At 49.8% G+C, this 20,000-nt stretch overlaps 1 protein-coding gene across 13 annotated transcripts in view; it reads left to right on the forward strand.

Moving 5' to 3' along the window:
* tacc2 (transforming, acidic coiled-coil containing protein 2) overlaps positions 1 to 20,000 on the forward strand; it is an 83,061-nt gene that overhangs the window by 36,686 nt on the left and 26,375 nt on the right. For all 13 annotated transcript variants that reach the window (XM_031579012.2, XM_031579018.2, XM_031579019.2 and 10 more), the window contains one exon: positions 3,020 to 3,487. In XM_031579012.2, the coding sequence (XP_031434872.1) occupies positions 3,020 to 3,487 (468 nt within the window). The remainder of the gene's footprint in view (positions 1 to 3,019; positions 3,488 to 20,000) is intronic.

The raw sequence follows: 20,000 nt of genomic DNA on the forward strand, positions 1-20,000 counted from the left end.
GGCAAAGGCTGAGGAAGTGAGGAAGTGAGGAAGTGAGGAAGTGAGAACACGTAGACTTTACACATGGAGATGTACTTTGGCGTGACACTGCTCCAGACTCCAGACACTGCAAACCCACTGTCTACGCAATAGTTTATCATCATTGGCTAACCCCCACTTTATCTATTAAGAGACTGAGTATGTTTTGCCTCAGTATCTACAGAACGTCGCCTTACATACGTCAATTCAGCTGTTTGGGGGCCTTGGCAGCTGTAAAATAGCTTATTGCTCCAGAAACTTGGATTCCTTGAAGGTCACACTGACAAGTGTTTCTGTGGTTGGCCACAGCAGCTGTGAAAGAGTAATGCTGTCCAGTTTCCAGAACTATGATAATTGCATCACCCATTTTTGCTGAGAGAGCCCAATTTTAATCAGTGTGCTGCCATTTCAGTGGACCACTGCCATGAGTGTTCCTTATTTATGTGCTGGCTTTAACGCTTTCACACATTAAAGAAACATTCTTTCAGGTAACCTGTTATATGTCAACATGTCAGCATCCCCAAGTGAGTTTGCTGGCTAAGCCTAAGCCTATCGACCTTGAAAGAGACATGAATGCCATTTAGTATGACTCATCACACTTTACTCTCGTGCCTTTACAAGCCGCGGTTGGCACGGAAACTGAATGCTGAGTGAGTGTGCCGAACAATAGTTACCATGGTAATCGATGACACGCACTGGGATTATGCTGGAAGTAACAATGCTGTTTATCAAACGTACGCTGGAACAACCAGACAATTTTTCATTGAACAATTTATCACTTTTTGAGCATGTGGCTGGAATATTTATGAAGGAAATGGCAGTTCAAGCAGTCTGCACAAAAAAAAAAAAAGAAAGAGAAAAGAATCAGAGCACGCCTCATTTCTGTTTCCCAGCTGAACCGCAGTGCAATTAGCCTCTAACTGGCAGTCATTTAGACTTACAGGGAATGTGCTCTGGGTGTGTGAAAGTTGAAGTGTGAAGCCGTCCACAGCAGTGGCATTATTGTTTATTTTTATAAGCTGAACGGCCAACTCCTTCGGCTGAACTTAGCTATTTGTAGTCTGTTAGCTATTAAACACTGTCTAGGCTGACAGATTTTTTTTCAGGTTCCAGCTCTATTTAAGAGATTAGTTAGGGTATTTGTGTTCTCTCTCTCTCTCTCTCTCTCTCTCTCTCTCTCTTCTCTCTCTCTCTCTCTCTGTGTGTGTGCGTGTTTGTATTAATGAGCAGACTTTTTGTTTGTGTACTATAAGGGGGTCTGCTCCAGTGCAAGGTATGTCTCTGGGTAAGAGCGTTCTCTCCTTTAATTTGTGAGATCTGCCTGCTGTTTCCTCTTGTAAAGCTCTGTTTTACGGGGTCCATGATGGAGGGCTCCAGATGTGAGGCTCCCCCGTACCAACATAACATCATCTCCAGAGCGGGATAAAGGACCACTTGTACCTGACCACTCTCAATGACATCATCACACAATGCTGGTGTGTGTCTGTGTGTGTCTCTCTGCCTCCCTCTCTCTCTCTCTCTGCCTCCCCCCCTCCCTCTCTCTCTCTCCTTCACCCTCTTTTCCCCTTTTCTTTATTTTCCCCACTGCTGTTTTTTATTCCACTCTTTCAATGTCCCAGGCTTTTTTGTCTTTAACCCCTTCTTCCCCTCCCCCTCTTCTCTTCTCTCTCTCTCTTCTCTCTCTCTTCTCTCTCTCTCTCTTGCCCTCAGAGCACCATGGTTACAGTCTCTGGTGAGCGAGTGGGCTGTTATTATTGTTTGGCCAGGTTATATTTCTGGAGGTCTGGACTATTGCACTCTCACTTTCCTACAGTCCAGGGAAGGGCGAGAACCACAGATGGGTTTCAGCAGCCAAAGCTCTGTCTGACTAGTGATGTCTAACTAGTCTGTCTGACTAGTGACACCTAAACAGCAGCCAAAGCTCTGTCTGACTAGTGATGTCTAAACAGCCGCCTTTCAGAAGGGCTCGCCTTTGGGTGGGGTGTGGCCCTAAATAAGCACAAACGTTTAAATAAAATGGAACAGACACTGACCAAGGGCGCTGGGATTTAAATCACCCCACGGCCATGCCAGCGGAGTATTTAGCACATGTTCTTGAAAAGATGCTGCCCTCGCAGTGTGGCAGGCCTAGCTGGCACAAGGACCCGAGAACAGGCTGCGTTTCTCTTCAGGAAGTGGGCGGCTGAGGACATTTTGGATGGAGGCGTTTCTAAAATCAGGTGGCCAGCTGATCAGGCCTGAGCTATGCACAGTTGTCGAGGGCGTATTGCTGAGGCTCTGGTGTGTGCTTAGAGAGTTTGCCGATGTATTTTTAGCCGCTCACCAGAGGCAGGGCCCCCCCCCCCCGACGGGGAGCAGCTGCAGGGGTGGCCGGCGCGCTGCCTGTCAGATTAGGGGCCGGCTGATGATAGTGCCTGGTTGGGGCGATGCCAGCCTGCTCCCGGGCGGCGGTCGGCGGTCGGCGGCTACCGGTGGAAACTCTGCCAGAGATGCCTGTTAGCGCCAGAGATCAGAGACAACCACATGTGGGAGACATGTTCCGTATCATTCCTAATCCCCTACACAAACACACACACACACACACACACACAGGATTATGCGGTGAAACATCTGTTTTCTTCACAAATAGTAGGAGATTGGTGAAATCGTACTGCCCCTTGGTTTAGGCTCTGTAGCTTTTGATCAGTGTGAATCTTTTTTGTTTTGTATCGGTTCTGACAAAATGATTTAAAAGTGATTGACGATAAGGATGTTAAAGTGTGTAAAGCAATGAACTTCAATTATGCCTGTCTGTGTGTGCGTGTGTGTGTGTGTGCGTGTGCGTGCGTGTGTGTGCGTGTGTGCGGTTAAGATTGTTTATATTTTCATGCTACACTTGAATGTAATGCCCCTGGTCATGGTCCTGCCAGCTGTACAGTTCCTTTCTGTCACATGTCCGTCACTCCTCCTTCTCCAGATTGACCCCATACCTGAACCCTCTCTTGTCCCCCCTCCCCCACAGGTCCTCCTCACCCCCCCCTCTTGTTGAGAGGAACGACCCCGTCCCTTCTTCCCCGAAACCCCCGGCGGACCACCACGCCTTCCCTCCCGCCCTGCCTGCCCACCTCTTCCGGGACGCCGCCGAGTTCCCCACACCTCCCCCCACCCCTCCGGAGAGGAACGCCCCAGCCTCGGAGCCCGTCTCCCCACCTCCTGCATCCCCACCTCCTGCTGCTCCTGAAGCCCCCCGCACCCCTCCACCACCTCCTCCTCTTCCTCCTGCCCAGGATCAGGAGGAGGCGCTGCACACCCCTCCACAACCTCCTTCATCTCCTCCTGCTGAACCTGAAGCCCCCCACACCCCTCCACCACCTCCTTCATCTCCTCCTGCTGACCCTGAAGCCCCCCGCACCCCTCCACCACCTCCTCCACCTCCTCCGGCCCAGGATCAGGATCAGGAGGAGGCGCTGCACATCCCTCCTCTTGTCAGGTAATACACTCAGCTGTTTTTTACGATCTCTGGCACACACACACACACATGCTCTCCCTCATCATACACACACACACACACCAGCGCTGGAGATGTGATGATGTTGCCCAGGGTTCGAGATGTGATGATGTTGCCCAGGGTTCGAGATGTGATGATGTTGCCCAGCGCTGGAATGTGATGATGTTGCCTAGCGCTGGAGATGTGATGAGGTTGCCCAGGGTTCGAGATGTGATGATGTTGCCCAGGGTTCGAGATGTGATGATGTTGCCCAGGGTAGAAAACAGCGCTGGCTGGCAGGCTGGCAGGCCAACTCCTTCATTCCAGAGTGATTTGGTAATGGGTCCTGTAAAATGGTTATATATTTATTCATAGACTGGAATGGTGGTGGGTCTGTTATGGCGGTGATCCTGGGCTTGGCTGGTCTGTTATGGTGGTTATCTTGGGTCTGTTATGGCGGTGATCCTGGGGTCTGTTATGGCGGTGATCCTGGGCTTGGCTGGTCTGTTATGGTGGTGATCCTGGGCTTGGCTGGTCTGTTATGGTGGTTATCCTGGGGTCTGTTATGGCGGTGATCCTGGGGTCTGTTATGGCGGTGATCCTGGGCTTGGTGGGTCTGTTATGGCGGTGATCCTGGGCATGGCTGGGGTCTGTTATGGCGGTGATCCTGGGCTTGACTGGTCTGTTATGGTGATTATCCTGGGCTTGACTGGTCTGTTATGGTGATTATCCTGGGCTTGGCTGGGGTCTGTTATGGCGGTGATCCTGGGCTTGGCTGGGGTCTGTTATGGTGGTTATCATGGGCTTGGCTGGCTGAGAAGTTATTCATTATTATCTTGAAATGAAATTTTGGTCTAAAATGTAATTACAAAACAGAACACCCTGAGTGAAGTTTTATAATGTATAATACGCATTTGTGATAGGTCATATGGGGGAGGGGTGTGTGTGTGTGTGTGTGTTGTTCTCTGTCTCTGTTCTGGCCTCTGCTATTGGAATGCCGAGTCATTGTCTCACCTCTCTTTCTCTCTCTCTCACACACACACACACACACACACACACACATAGTACTTCCATCCCATCCTATTTTCTCCTCTCCCCAAGCTCACACACCTGAGGATGTGCCTTGATTTCCTAGACAGGCTTGAAGCGAACAGCATGCTCCAGTCAAACAGAACGCTCCAGTCAAAGGCTCCATTAGCTTCAGAAAGGAAATATGAACCTGTCTGAATGCACGGAAATATGAACTTGTCTGTCTGCCTGCCTGACTCACAGTATGATTCAAAAAAACCAAACTGTGGAGCTTATTGTCTGTATGCAGCAGACGTAACCACTGATGGCTAGATGGATAGATAAGCGTGGAGCCATTTGGTGAGTATGCTGCTGGGCGTTGCCTAGTGCTGCCTTACCCAACAGTCTGCCTAATAATGACGACCATAGCCGCCGCAGTGCCTGTCGCAGTGCCTGTTTGCCTAGGGGTGTGATATGGTCTGTGGATACGGAGTAGATTGCCCTGGAGTTATGATGGGCAGTCCTGTCATATGAAGAAGGCAGAGGGGGTGTATGCTCCTTTGGCAGTTTGTGTGTGTGTGTGTGTGTGTGTGTGTGTGTGTGTGCGTGCGTGCGTGTGTCCCTGTGTACGATGTGTGTGTGTGTATGTGTGTGTGTGTGCTGGAGTTATGATGGGCAGTCCTGTCATATGAAGAAGGCAGAGGGGGTGTATGCTCCTTTGGCAGTTTGTGTGTGTGTGTGTGTGTGTGTGCGTGCGTGTGTCCCTGTGTACGATGTGTGTGTGTGTATCTGTGTGTGTGTGCTGGAGTTATGATGGGCAGTCCTGTCATATGAAGAAGGCAGAGGGGGTGTATGCTCCTTTGGCAGTTTGTGTGTGTGTGTGCGTGCGTGTGTCCCTGTGTACGATGTGTGTGTGTGTGTATGTGTGTGTGTGTGCTGGAGTTATGATGAGTAGTCCTGTCATATGAAGAAGGCAGAGGGGGTGTATGCTCCTTTGGCAGTTTTGGTAATTATTTAGTTCCGTGCCATAATGGCAGTTCATTGTATTCCACGCACCTGCTGCTTGCAATATAGGATCAATCGTGGTCTTGTTTTCTGTCTTCAGAGCATCTTGCTGTAGGAAGCAGAAATAGGCGATGATGTCATTTTGGCCATGCCTGATAATCCCCAGTACCCCCCCCCCCCCCACACACACACACACACACTCCCCATCCTCATTTTAATTGCTTAGCACAAGCTGGTGAGTCAGTGCTAGGAATACGTCATCGATTTGCACACATGCAGTGCACCGTTTTGGCCAGCAGATGGCATGTGCGCGTAGTAAGTGTCTGGCCTGCCCACCAGCACACTGGCCCCTCTGCAGCGCCGCTCTGAGCTATTTACAGGCGCACCGAGAGGGAGCAGCTCTCCGCCATGCATTATTTAAACGCCCCGTGTTCCTCTGCTGCTTTGGGGAGGGCAGATTTACAGCCACAGATGGGCCCGACATCTCTAACAGAGAATAAATGATAGAGAGGGGGTCGATGCTAGCTGAGGACAGATGAGCACAGATAGGGGGCTAGCAGGGACATTAGGAGTGGATGAGAGGAGAACGCCCCGTCACTCTGGCGTACGTGAAAGACACTCAGCCCTACTTTTTTCGCAGATCTCTCTGTCTGTTTCACCTCAACCTTATTTACACACACGCCTCATTCAGTTAGCGAAGGTTAGCGAAGGTTGCTAAAGAGCGCCTCATTTAGCCAGCGCTGCAGACAGGCGGGGACAGAAAGGATGCCTAGACAAGGACCTGCCGAGATGGTTTATTTTTTATTGAATCTGGGAAAAGACTACTAGTTTACTGTTTAGGGATTGGATCCAGCTCTTATCTAATGTGTCTACCAGACCTGAAAATGGTCTGAATCACTGTGGAGGAAAATAACCCAAATATTTGTTTAGGTCTAGCAATGGAAGCTGATGGTTTTAAAGTCATCTCAACTAACTCTGTGTAACAGTGCTAGCTGATCAAATGAATGTTGACCTTATCGGGGGACTGATCATACCTTTAAAGTCTACAGGGCCTCGCTGCCTCCCTAGGGTGCCTACATCATGACTTCATCCTCCCTGCCCAGCAGCAGCAGCCCTATAGAAACCCCATTAGCAACAGGTCTATAGCATGGCTTTGGGGTCGGAGGCTGATTGATTAGCCTGACACTAACTCCTCTCACTGGACTTCCATCGGCATTAAGGCCTGGGTCTCAGTACCACTCTCACTGGACCTCCATCAGCCCTAAGGCCTGGGTCTCAGTACCCCTCTCACTGGACCTCCATCGGCATTAAGGCCTGGGTCTCAGTACCCCTCGCACTGGACTTCCATCAGCACTAAGGCCTGGGTCTCAGGCCGCGCTGGCTCCACTGGTGGTTGGCTTATGGGGGCTTTGTGGCTTTGGGACTGTTTGGGTGTGGAGTGTTTCCATGGTGATCAAGGATAACACAGGTGTATGGTGGGATTGTTGGTGAGATGTTGGAAATTACCCTGGCAACGGCTTAGTATAGTCTGCATTTTTATTGCATTAAGGGATTATGAGATGCATTTGGATGGGCTGGGTTCTAGGTGCATTCAGCTCATGGGGTTGGTGTAATTGAAAATACAGACCATCAGAGCAGGATTTACATAGATGGACACACACACACACACACACACACACACACACACACACACACACACACACACACACACACACACACACACACAAACACACCCCCACACACACTCTATGTCTACTTTACTTAGTGAAGCATATACACTGAGACGACCTAGATTCCTCAGGCCAAGGTTATTAATCTTTTAAAAAACCTGCCTCAGTAAGCCACTTTCACACACACACACACACACACACACACACACACACACACACACACTGCCTCCGTAAGGCACTTTCACACACACACACACTGCCTCAGTAGGGCACTTTCGGTGGCTGCCTTGTTTGAAAATTTAATTTCTCAATTTCCTCTGTCTGCGTGTGAGCGCTGGAGTTGCAAGCCAGGGCTGCGGTTCTGTGTGTGTGTGTGTGTGTGTGTGTGTGTGTGTGTGTGTGTGTGTGTGTGTGTGTGTGTGTGTGTGTGTGTGTGTGTGTGTGTGTGGGCTCAGGGTAGGGTTTGGTGGGATACACTCATGTGTCTGCTCTGTCCTTAGATCCTTCTGCCGTGTCGTAATTTTGGCTTGATATCAATATGGACCTTTGGGTTGAATTGCCAACACAACCGTAAGCTTTCCCCAATGTAAATAGAGAAATCTAGAGCTGCACCGTAGAAAGGCTCTGTGTCAGACTAAAAAACCCTTTGCATTTCGATGCATTATCTTGAGCAGAGTAATTAGACCCCTCCACGTCTCGACACTGTGCTCTTTGGCGGGTCGTCATTTGATTACAGCCAATCTTGAGCTGGCTAAGACCAGAGGAGGGGGAGACAGACAGTATAAGAGCTTGTGTCTGCGGGCGGGCGGGGAGGATAATGGCTTCTTTATGTTATTTGCCTAGTGGGCGCAGACAGCCTTCGGCCCAGAGACAGACCTGCCACCTGTCTGCCTCCCTGCCTCTTCATAGTTCCCATAGCGAGGGCTCAGTCTTCATCTTCTTCTTCTTCTTCTGCTTCTGCTTCTTCTTCTTCTTCTTCTTCTTCTTCTTCTTCTTCTTCTTCTTCTTCTACTTCTTCTTCTTCTTCTTCTTCTCCTTCATCTTGTTTTTTGTTTCTTTTTCTTCTTTTCTTCCTCCTCCTCCTCTTCCTCTTTTCTCTTCTCTGTATATTTATGTAAACAGATCTCCTGCTCTCAGTGTCTCTCCCCCTCCCCTTCCCCCCCGCTCACCCCCCCCAATGAAACCCAGGCACCCTGCCATCATGGTGCTCCCCTGGGCCTCCGGTGCTGGGAATCCACCCTGCTCTTTCAAAACTGGTCCGATGGCGAATCACAGGATACCTGTGGAAATAGTCGAATATCTCCCCTAACTGTCTTGCCTCCACACCCAGCAGTCTCTCTGTTTTTTTTTGGTATGTTTTCATGTGTTGTTGTTGTCTGATTCATTAAAGGGAGGTATCTGTTTCTGGAGGGCCTCTGTATTGATGTGTAGCCTGCCGGGGCTCCTTTTAAATGGGGGTAGAGGGTGGTGTGGAGGGTGGAGGGTGGTGTGGAGGGTGGTGGGCTTGGGTGGCTGTGATGACCCTGAACCCACCAGAGCCCTAATTACTCTTAAATACCCTCCGGCTGTGTGTGTGTGTGTGTGCCCATTCAGACATGATAACACATGTCCTGTGTGTGTGTGTGTGTGGGCCCATTCACACATGAGAACACATGTCCTGTGAATATTGTATGTGACTTCGCCAATAATCAACAGCAGGGCTTATGTCAATGATTAATTGATTTTTTTTTTACATTTTGTTGTCATTATTCCTAGATGAATGGTAGAATTAGGTTAATCTGTGACTCACACACACACACACACACACACACACACACACACACACACACACACACACACACAAACACTTTGTTGGACAGAGTGTCCCTGCTCTGAAAAGCACCTCAACAAAAAGATGAGAAAGAACAGAACTCTCTCGACACCCTCTTTCCCTCAGTCCAGTGTAATAATAACAACACCAGACCGCCGTAGTCCTAGAACCTGCCCCCGCCAGAGGCACTGTCCCAGAACCAGAACCAGCTCCAGAACCAGCGCCGACGCCGACGCGTCAGCCCAAACTCCAGGCCATGTAAAGGAATCGGTCGGACACAGGCGCTGGTGTGAAAAGGCTTTTGTTCATCTCCTCCTGCACTGAACAATAGGTTCATAATCCTCCCATTACCATCTCCCACTTTCCCACAGTGAGATCGCTACATGCTACATGATATGTGGGTATGGGTCACTTCAAATGCCTTGGGCTGAACAATGACCCGTTTTCTTTTTCTGTTTTTGTTTTTACTGTGTTTCCCCCGTGGATTTCCTTCCGCGCACTTACTGTTGAGCACACACACACACACACACACACACACACACACACACACACACACACACATCAACATCAGAGGCCGCGCGCTTACTGTTGAGCACACATCACTGTCAGTTAAGAATAGATGTGCACACCCTCCTGTTTTAATTTTCCAGAAGCATCTTTGAAATATTCAGATGCTTGGTGCGAGGGCGGCTAAATGAGATCTTTACGGCATGAGTGCATGTGTGTGTGCGTGTGTGTGTGTGTGTGCGCGTGTGTGCTGGGTCTCCTGGGGATTGACAGAATTAATTTGGAGATGGCTGGCTGTGGAGGGGCAGAGACGCAGACGGAGCTGAAATGGACACAGGGCCCCCGTGCGGTGTGTGTGTGTGTGTGTGTGTGTGTGTGTGTGTGTGTGTGTGTGTGTGTGTGTGTGTGTGTGTGTGTGTGTGTGTGTGTGTGTGTGTGTGTGTGTGTGTGTGTGTGTGTGTGTGTGTGTGTGTGTGTGTGTGTGTGTGTGTGTGTGTGTGTGTGTGCGCGCTGTGGGAGGGACACCTCCGGTATGTTGTTGTCCTAGAGGAAGGAGAGGAATTTTAAGAGGACATTTTAAGACAAAAGTGGAAGAATGCCTCTCTGCTGGTGTGTGTGTGCTGTGTGTGTGTGTGTGTGTGTGTGAGACGTGTGACATGTTTACTAGGGAAGGGGCTCTCACTGGAGGCTTCCATCTGTGAGGGAAATGTCACTGTCAGGATTATTGATCTTCCATTTTCCCCCTCTTATTTTTTCCGAGGATAATTAGACCAGTGAATTATGTGTGTGTGTGTGTGTGTGCCCGTGTGTGTGTGTTATGTGAAAGACAAAAAAGGGGTCAAGTGGGGGAAATAGGCACAGTCACAACACTGGAAAAAGGCAATGCTTACATATACACACACACACACACACACACACACACACACACACACACAGACACACACACACACGCACACAGAGAGAGAGAGAGAACCTTGTAGAGGGTTCCCACTCTATCAGCTTCCATTGTTTACCTCCACTTCCATCAGTCTACCAACCACACACACACACACACACACACACACACACACACACACACACACACACACACACACACACAGACACACACACACACACACACACACACACACACACACACACACACACACACACACACACACACACACACACCGGCTGCTGGACCTTTCCACAGAGAGAGAGAGAGAGAGAGAGAGAGAGAGAGAGAATGGGGGGAAAAACATGGAGAAAGGGAGAAGCTGTTTGTATATATTTACATGTGACTGAGGCAAGGAGAGCCAGAGGGTTTTTGTTTGAGAGAGAGAGAGAGAGAGAGGGAAAGAAAGAGAGAGGGATTGAAAACGTGTCAATCTGCTCTACATGGGGTCTCCTATTGTTTGCATTAGGGTGCGTGCAGACGGGAGAAATCTGCTTGTCTTTTTAAAACTGCCTGGTCCCTATGGTGAGTGAGAGGGGGAGGAGGGAAGAGAGAGAGAGAGAGAGAGAGAGAGAGAAAGAGATGAACAGGGGGAGGAGGGAAGAAAACAGGCTCCCCTGTGAATGGCAGATTGAGGCAGAGAGGGGAGGGGCTTAAGCCAAAAGGAGCATCATGCGCTCCCCTCATCTTATCTCTCGCTCTGTTTTTCCCTCTCGCTCATCGCTACGGATTACATTCCACATCTCTCCCTCCCTCTCTCCCTCTCTCTCTCATACACACACACACACACACACAACCCCTCCAGCAGCGAAGTGAGATCTGCCTGCCTTGGCTGCTGTTGCCACGGACACAGGAAGAGAGTCAGCTTCCTCCCCTCGGTGATGTAAAGACCGCGCGGAGCAGAGGAGAGCCAGCCAGCCAGCCAGCCAGCGAGCGAGCGAGAGAGAACAGAGGAGAGAGAACGAGAGAAGAGAGACAGAGGGTGACAGCGAGTGGTAGAAGGCAGACAGTCAGTCAGGTTGAGAGATGCTGGCGATGGACTGAGCGAGCGAGTGAGGGAGTAGAGGAGAGAAAAGAGGAGAGGAGAGAAAAGAGGAGAGGAAGATCTCCTCATGCCAGTGGACCCTCCGTCACTGCACTGCAGCACAGCGGAGCCACAACACAGCCGCGGAGCGAGAGAGAGGAGAGCAGGAGAGACCTGAGGAGGAGGAGGAGGGGGGGGAGGAAGAGGAGGTGGCGGTGGAGGGGGAAAGGGATCAGGTGAGGAGGGGGGGTGGCCAACCTGCCGGAGGATGGGCGCCGTGGAGTCTGCGGAGCAAGGACAGGCCACCTGTCCCCAACAGGAGCACACGGAGACCATGTGAGTCCGCACAGACATGCACACCGTCTGCCTGCCACCAGGGACCCCGCTCTGGGCTCGCACGGAGAGGAGGTGGGGGGATGGGGGGGAAGGCTTGTTTGTATGTGGAGGAGGTGGGGGAGGAGATGACGCTGTTCTCGTCAGCCGTGTCATTGTTATTGTCTGGCGGTGGTGCTTTCTCAGAATGGTGGCATGTTTGGCGTCCCTGTGGCAGGTAATGGTGACGGCACGTGTGTGTGAGATAGAAACACGTCACGTCACAGAAAATGGGAGGTCAGTTTTTGATGTTGTTGTTGTTGTTGTTGTTGTTTAGATGGGGGCTATGTGTGTTGATGTGTCAGACGTTACAGTCGTGGTTGTGCATGTGTGTGCATGCTCCTGATTGTGAGAATATACAACTGCATTTTAAATGAAGGCATTGTGTGGTTGTGTGTGTGTGTGTGTGTGTGTGTGTGTGGATGGTAGTGTTTCACTGGGGGGATGGAGGACTGGGCTGCAGCAGGAGAAAAGGAGAAGGGCAGAAAGAGAGAAAGAGAGAAAGAGAAAGAGGGATGGTGACTGTCCTGAAATAGAACACAGCGGTGCAGGCGAGGAGAGGAGAGGAGAGGAGAGGGGAGGAGAGGAGAGGAGAGGAGGAGAGGAGAGGAGAGGAGGGAAGGGAAGGAGAGGAGAGGAGGGGAGAGGAGAGGGAAGGAGAGGAGAGGAGAGGAGAGAGGAGGAGAGGAGAGGAGAGGAGAGGAGAGGGAAGGAGAGGAGAGGGAAGGAGAAAGGAGGTCGAGGGGACCTGTGCCTGAGCGCTGCTTTAATGACTTCTCAGACTCACAGGTGCGAGGATGGCAAGAGAAGAGTTTGTGTACCTGTGTGTGTGTGTGTGTGTGTGTGTTTGGGAAATCTGTGATTCTGGGGACATTGTCTGCTGGCTCACACCTTTGTGTGTCCAAGCACAAAGCAGAGTCAAACCTCTTAAGTGTATCTGAGCCTCCTTTTGAGTTTTAGATTCATTTTGATCAGAACTACACACACACTAACATGTCAGTGTCAATGCACCACAAAGCCTGTATTTGTCAGAATGTACTTGAATTTATAACATTATAATCTTTGTAATTCAGGTGCCTTGTCTTTGCATCTGTGTGGGTCTCATCTGTCCCTGAGTTATGTCTTCTGTGGCTGGTATCTTGTGCATCTCACCAGCGGATGCTGGCTGTTACTGTAGGATGAAGGCAGCGCTGAATGGGTCTTTGAAAGTGTTCGCCAGTAGAGGGCGATGTGCTCTCAACCGTGAGTAACGTAGCTTTTTAGCCTTTTCAGTTTTTTCTGGTTATGTAACACTTTTAAGTGTACTTACATAAGCCTACACCTGCCCACTTTTTATGATTTCCTTTTTTAAAAAGGAAGGAAGGCTGTGTATAGTTATATAGTTGTTCACGTAACAACAGATGAGTTTAATTGAAGGGGAATTCAGCTTTTTAAAAATCCCAACATGCTGCCTGTCTCAATCGTATGACACTGGGCGTAGACGCTTGCGGTCCTACTTTATCCTGACTTCATGACCGGCTGTTGGATTAGTGATGAAACAGCCAACTGGAAACACGCAATTACTAATCGTCAATAACCAAACTGTTTGTTTGCACATTAGTGCACACAGGGGGTTCAAATTTGAGTGTTAGTATTGAGTCATGTGTGACCCATGCTCCGAGGCCTCGGCTGACCTGCTTGGCACTGATCTTCCGTTGTTCATCGGCAAAGTGACCAGCAGGCACTCTTGAGTATGTGTGTCATGTGCCCTTACTGGCCGGAACTGCCTTCAGGATCATGCTGTGTACATATAAATCTCCCACCTCTCTGAGCCATTGTTTCTTAGAGGAGACCATCTGGCTCAGTGTCAGAGGATTAGTGGCATTTTTCCATCTAAGAACGGAGCTTTTCCTCGGGCTTACACACCGCTGACTAGCCTCGGTCTTCTGTTTCCATTAGGAGTTATATAATACACGGGCTAGAAGCAAACGGAGAACCTCAGTGTTAGAAACTTCTAAACAGTTCTTAGCCAAGGTCGCACGAGTACACGTAAAAGAAATTAAAATGACATTCAAACACTGAAATGGTTTGTAACAGTGTCCCTTGATCCTTTGCGACGTTTTAACTGATCCGTAAATAGCTTTTATTTTTTTTTACAAATACAAATCATTTCCATTACTAGGCAACCTAAACTTATGCTACCTATCTGTTTTGAAATACGTCAGGGCGCAAGAGGGCGCACAATAAATGAACTGTGAAGCAGTTGGAAACTACTGGAGTCAGTAATACTCAAGAGCCACACAGATACACTCACTGACGTCTCACTAGCACGTGTCTCTGGGTTGTGTGTTTGTTGAGGTGAGGTCGTGAGGTGAGGTCACGAGGTATTTGCTGTATCCGTGTGTTGTCGCCCTAGAGGAGGATGGCATTAAATGCTAGATGGTACCTCACATCATCACCCTCAGCTATTATATGTATATTTAGTGTGTTCTAGTTTGAATGCAGTCACTATTGGTCTGTGTCCTCATCTTGAACCTGGAGCTGTCATCCCCCAGTGTCGTCTCGCCAAGCACACTCCTCTGACACGGCCTGTCTCCCACGTGTCAGACAAGTCGTGTGGACATGTGGACGGGTGGACAGGTGGAAAATTAGTTCTGGCACCTCGGAGCAGTGGCCCCGCCCACCTCGTGCACACTTGTCCAGTAGCCACTGACGTAGAGTTTGAGGGAGACGGGCAGTGCACAAGCCATGAGCCTAGTCATCCAGAACGCATGAAATGTTGAAGCAGAGGATGAATATTTAAAGCCTTTTTCATTGCAGTGACAGGCTAGAGCACCAGCACGTCCCCCAGGACAGCAGAGGAGAGAAACACAGAGCAGTGCTCTCCTCTCACATCCCTCTTCTTCCTCTTACATCCCTCTTCTTCCTCTCACATCCCTCTTCTTCCGCTGACATCCCTCTTCTTCCTCTCCACATCCTCCAGGACAGCAGAGGAGAGAAACACAGAGCAAGGCTCTCCTCTCACATCCCTCTTCTTCCTCTTACATCCCTCTTCTTCCTCTCACATCCCTCTTCTTCCTCTCACATCCCTCTTCTTCCTCTCACATCCCTCTTCTTCCGCTCACATCCCTCTTCTTCCTCTCCACATCCCTCTTTTTCCTCTTCACATCCTCCAGGACAGCAGAGGAGAGAAACACAGAGCAAGGCTCTCCTCTCACATCCCTCTTCTTCCTCTTACATCCCTCTTCTTCCTCTCACATCCCTCTTCTTCCTCTCCACATCCCCCAGGACAGCAGAGGAGAGAAACACAGGGCCATTTCAAGACTCTCCTCTCACATCCCTCTTCTTCCTCTCACATCCCTCTTCTTCCGCTCACATCCCTCTTCTTCCGCTCACATCCCTCTTCTTCCGAGCCTCAGACTCATGTTTCACTTTCATTTTCTCTTCTGTGCAGTTCATCCCCATACTCATCCCTCTTACCACACTCCTTCAACTACATCACCCCACAGCACTTTGTGCAGACATCTGTTCAGTGTCCTCTATCCAGTAGCCATAACGTCACACTAGAAAAGCCTCTCGGTGTAAATATGATGGCTATACATAAGACAGATAAACTTGGGGAATAAAAACATACTGCTGATGTCATATTTCAGACTTGCGCTTCTGAGGAGGTTCCGAGGCTTAGCTAGAGACAGCGGCCATGTTACTGTCTCTAGGGAAGGGGGGGGGGGGGGGGGCTTACTTCCCCTCCCTGCTGAGATCAATCCGTTCCCCCCATCTTCCCGCCTCTCATCCACATCTCCAGAGCCCACACTTAAGACATGAATCCCTTGAATTTCTAAACCCCTTCCATTTGCTGAAAACACAAAAGAACGCTCACAGAGATTGCCCCCCCCCCCCCCCCCCCCCCCCCCCCCCCCCCCTGTCCAGAAGCTGCTCTGCTGGATCCAGATGTGGAGGGTCTGCCCCCCTGTGTCTGAGCTGGGCGTTGCGGCTGCTGCAGCTGCGTTGTCAGGGAGCCGATGTGTCTCTGGGGCTTAGCTTAGCTTCATGTGTCCCTGGAGCTTTTGTCAGCCTGAGTTGTGGAATAACAGTGGATTAAACTCTGGACGTTAACCTGCCAGGGACAGATTCATGTCTGTTCATAAAATGCGTGTAGCACATCTACAGCAAAGTGCTGCTGTGGGCACTTAGGAAAAATACCTGCACACACACGCACACGCACACGCACACGCACACGCACACACACACACACACACACACACACACACACACACACACACACACACACACACACACACACACACACACACACAGCTCATATTTGTGCATGACAATAAAGGTGCCACCCTTCCTGGCTGACTGTGGAAAGAGTGTATATGACACCATGGACCTGCCTGGGAACAGGGGAGAGAGTGGAGAAGTGATAGGAAGTGAGGAGGGGGTGGGAGAGAGAGGGAGAGAGTGAGCGAGTTAGAGGGAGGAGACAAGCCAGGAGCAGTGGCAGGTGTTTGTGAGGGTGTCGGGTTGCCCTGTGAGCACTCAGTGAGAGGCGAGAAGCGACGGCCACAGAAAGCCACCAGTCTCTGGCGCTAATCCAATCACCCGCTAATCACACAGCTGCTGTGGGGCCTCCATCTTCCCCACGTCCCTTTCTCTCTCACGCGTCTCTCTTCTCTTCTCTTTCTACTCGCCCCTTCTCTCTCACACGTCTCTCTTCTCTTCTCTTTCTACTCGCCCCTTCTCTCTCACGCGTCTCTCTTCTCTTCTCTTTCTACTCGCCCCTTCTCTCTCACACGTCTCTCTTCTCTTCTCTTTCTACTCGCCCCTTCTCTCTCACACGTCTCTCTTCTCTTTTACTCGCCCCTTCTCTCTCACGCGTCTCTCTTCTCTCTCACACGTCTCTCTTCCCTTTCTCCCAAATCTTATTTTCTCCCTTTTCTATATCATTCTGCTTTTCTCTCCACACTTCCTCCCCCTCTCCTCAGTCTCTCTCTCTCTCCCCCTCTCTCTCTCTCTCTACCAGTCCCCTCATTGAGCTCCAGTCTCTTTGTGTGCCTCTCTCCCCATCTGTGTCTCTCACATGCCTCATCATGCTGGCATGTGTTAGCCCATCACTCACACTGTGTCACCCAGCTCTCTCTGTTGACACAGTGATTATGAGACCAGCTCCCAACCGTGTGTCTCACCCACCTCTACAGACATGTGACTATGAGACCAGCTCCCAACCGTGTGTCACCCACCTCTACAGACATGAGACTATGAGACCAGCTCCCAACTCTGTGTCTCACCCACCTCTACAGACATGAGACCAGCTCCTAACTCTGTGTGTCACCCACCTCTTCAGACATTTGACCAGCTCCCAACCCTGTATCTCACCCACCTCTACAGACATGTGACTATGTGACCAGCTCCTAACCCTGTGTGTCACCCACCTCTTCAGACATGAGACCAGCTCCTAACCCTGTGTGTCTGATTGGTCTCTAAATCCGTAGTTGCGCTGAGGTCTGGTACAGTGGGTTAGCGAGCTGAACAGAGGAGGACTGGAGAGGTGTCTGGTTTAGTCAGGTGCGGACCACTTCTCCCCGTCTGTCTGTCTGTCTGTCTCGGGGGACAGGTATCAGACCCCTGTCTTTGGAACCGTGTGGCTGAGGGGGACAGGTATCAGACCCCTGTCTTTGGAACCGTGTGGCTGAGGGCGTGAGATGGGGGGTAGGGGGGTAGGGGTGGGCACAGCGCGTCACCGTCTGTGGTGGCAGCGCCAGACACGTCTTTGCCAAGGCAACTGTCTCCAGGCAGGAGTGGGGAACTGTCTCTAGGCAGAGAGAGATGTCTGTGTGAGCCTGGCACTATCAACACCTCCCTCTCTCTCTGTCTGTCTGTCTGTCTGTCTGTCTGTCTCTCTCTGTCTGTCTGTCTCTCTCTCTTTGTCTGTCTCTCTCTCTCTCTCTCTCTCTCTGTCTGTCTGTCTGTCTGTCTGTCTGTCTCTCACTCTCTTTGTTTGTCTGTCTCCCTCTCTGTGTCTCTCTCTCTGTCTGTGTTTTTCTTTGTTTCGCAATTCTATCAACTACTCTTGTTTGTGTTATTTGTCCTCTTTCTCTTCTCGTCTTTATTCTCCCCCTGTTCTCTAGTTTCACACTCATTGCTGAGCGTTGCGCTCGGTCATGGCTTGCCAAAGGTGACACAGAAGACCTGCGCTTGAATGAAATGCGATATTTCGCATGCCCACCAGGAAAACTAAAAGCAGCGAAGGGATTCTGTTGTGGGTGCATTTCTCAGCTCAGTTACTGGCTGCCAGGCATTTCCCTTTTCAAAAGATGCCTTTGCAGGCAGATTATACATATTAGACTAATATTTCTCCTCTAATACAGGGTTTTAATAGCACATATTATACATATTAGAGTAATATTTCTCCTCTAATACAGGGTTTTAATAGCACATATTATACATATTAGACTAATATTTCTTCTCTAATACGGGGTTCTAATAGCATTCAAATGAGCAATAGCACTGGGAGGAAGTATGAATATAAATCTTGTGTATGTTAGCATTCAAGACGTTTGTAAAAATCCCGAGGAAGAAGCAGAGCTTCACTTTCCCTCTGTCTGTGTGCTCTTCCCATTGGTAGTGTTACGTGTAGCTGGAGAAATGCAATGTTGCAGAAAGAGAGCAAGCCTTTGTTTTCCAAACCCCTCGAGGGGAACGTGTGTGTGTGTGTGTGTGTGTGTGTGTGTGTGTGTGTGTGTGTGTGATGCTGCAGTGGAGACCATAGCTGCAGGACATGCCTGAGATAGAAATCAAGCGTATGCTTTTAGTTTTTGTACAATGTGTGTGTGTGTTGAGAGAACGTGGATTCTCAGCTCATGCACTCCTCCATGTGTGTGTAGTGGCCTGCGTGGTGTGTACATAATAGTGTGTGTGTGTGTGTTTGTGTGTGTGTTGTGGCCTGTGTGCTGGGTACATAACAGTGGTTTTGTGTGAATGGACACTGGGGTGTTGCACAAACACATATGTATTAATATGTATATATTAACAAAATTGGCATATATTGCTGGAAGTGTTAAGTCATGTTTATATTTGCATATAGGCGCGTGTGTGTCCGTGTGTGTTGGTTGGGTGTGAGTGTGTCCGTGTGTGTGTGTGTGTGTGTGTGTGTGTGGGGTGTGAGTGTGTGTCTGTGGTGGTTGCTTGAGAGTGTGTGTGAGTGTGTGTTTGTGTGGGGTGTGAGCGTTTATGTTGGAATAAACTGGCACTGTGGGCTCGACTGCACTGACACAGATGGCTTGAGCTGAGCAGTCTTTTGTTTCCATGGAGACGGGTGTTTGGATTTTTCTGGAAGCATCTCTACCGCCAGGGCAAAGCCTGGGCTAAACACCTGCTAACAGACCCATTCATGTTGGACTAACACTAACACTAACATACTGGAGTTCACCCTGGCAGTGTTATACTGAAGTTACTCGCACGTCACGACACGATAGTGATCAGTGGTGAAAAGAAGCTTGAATGGTTGCAGACAGATGCCAGCTCTGGACCGTGTTCGTGCCTTAACTGTGTTAACAATCAGGCGCTGTTGTCTGATGTATTTCTCCTAAATACACCACTGCAATCATAATGCAGGATTACCCAGTTCATTCTGAGCCATGGTGTATTTATAGTGAGATTTTAAAGGATTTCGTTTTTAGTTTTTTTAGTCATTTTAAGTCATTCATCTCTCTCTCACACACACACACATACTCTCTCTCTCCTTCTCTCCAACATCTATGTGTGTGTGTGTGTGAAGGTGCCCTGCCCCGAGGCCAGCGGGACTAAGGGCTGAGACAGACAGACAGACAGACAGACAGACAGACAGACAGACAGACAGACAGACAGACAGACAGACAGACAGACAGACAGACAGACAGACAGACAGACAGACAGACAGCTAAGAGTTGAGACAGACAGACAGACAGACAGACAGACAGCTATTTTATCACCTCTCCTCCCTGGCCGTCTGTGCTGTTTGTGTTCTGAGCCTGGTTTCTGTCCATTAACGTATGGGTCACCTTTAAAAGCCATTAACGTAGCATGGGTCTATAGGACCCTCGAACCCCCCCCCCCCACCCCTCTAAATGAACGAGGGTGCTGCTAATCCCTCCCAGCGAGGGTCCTCTGGTTAAAGAGTGCTCCCAGCGAGGGGTCTTGTACCATCCAAGGTTCAGGACACCCCT

This window comes from Clupea harengus, chromosome 13 (genome assembly GCF_900700415.2).
Source record: "Clupea harengus chromosome 13, Ch_v2.0.2, whole genome shotgun sequence".
Lineage (NCBI taxonomy): Eukaryota > Metazoa > Chordata > Actinopteri > Clupeiformes > Clupeidae > Clupea > Clupea harengus.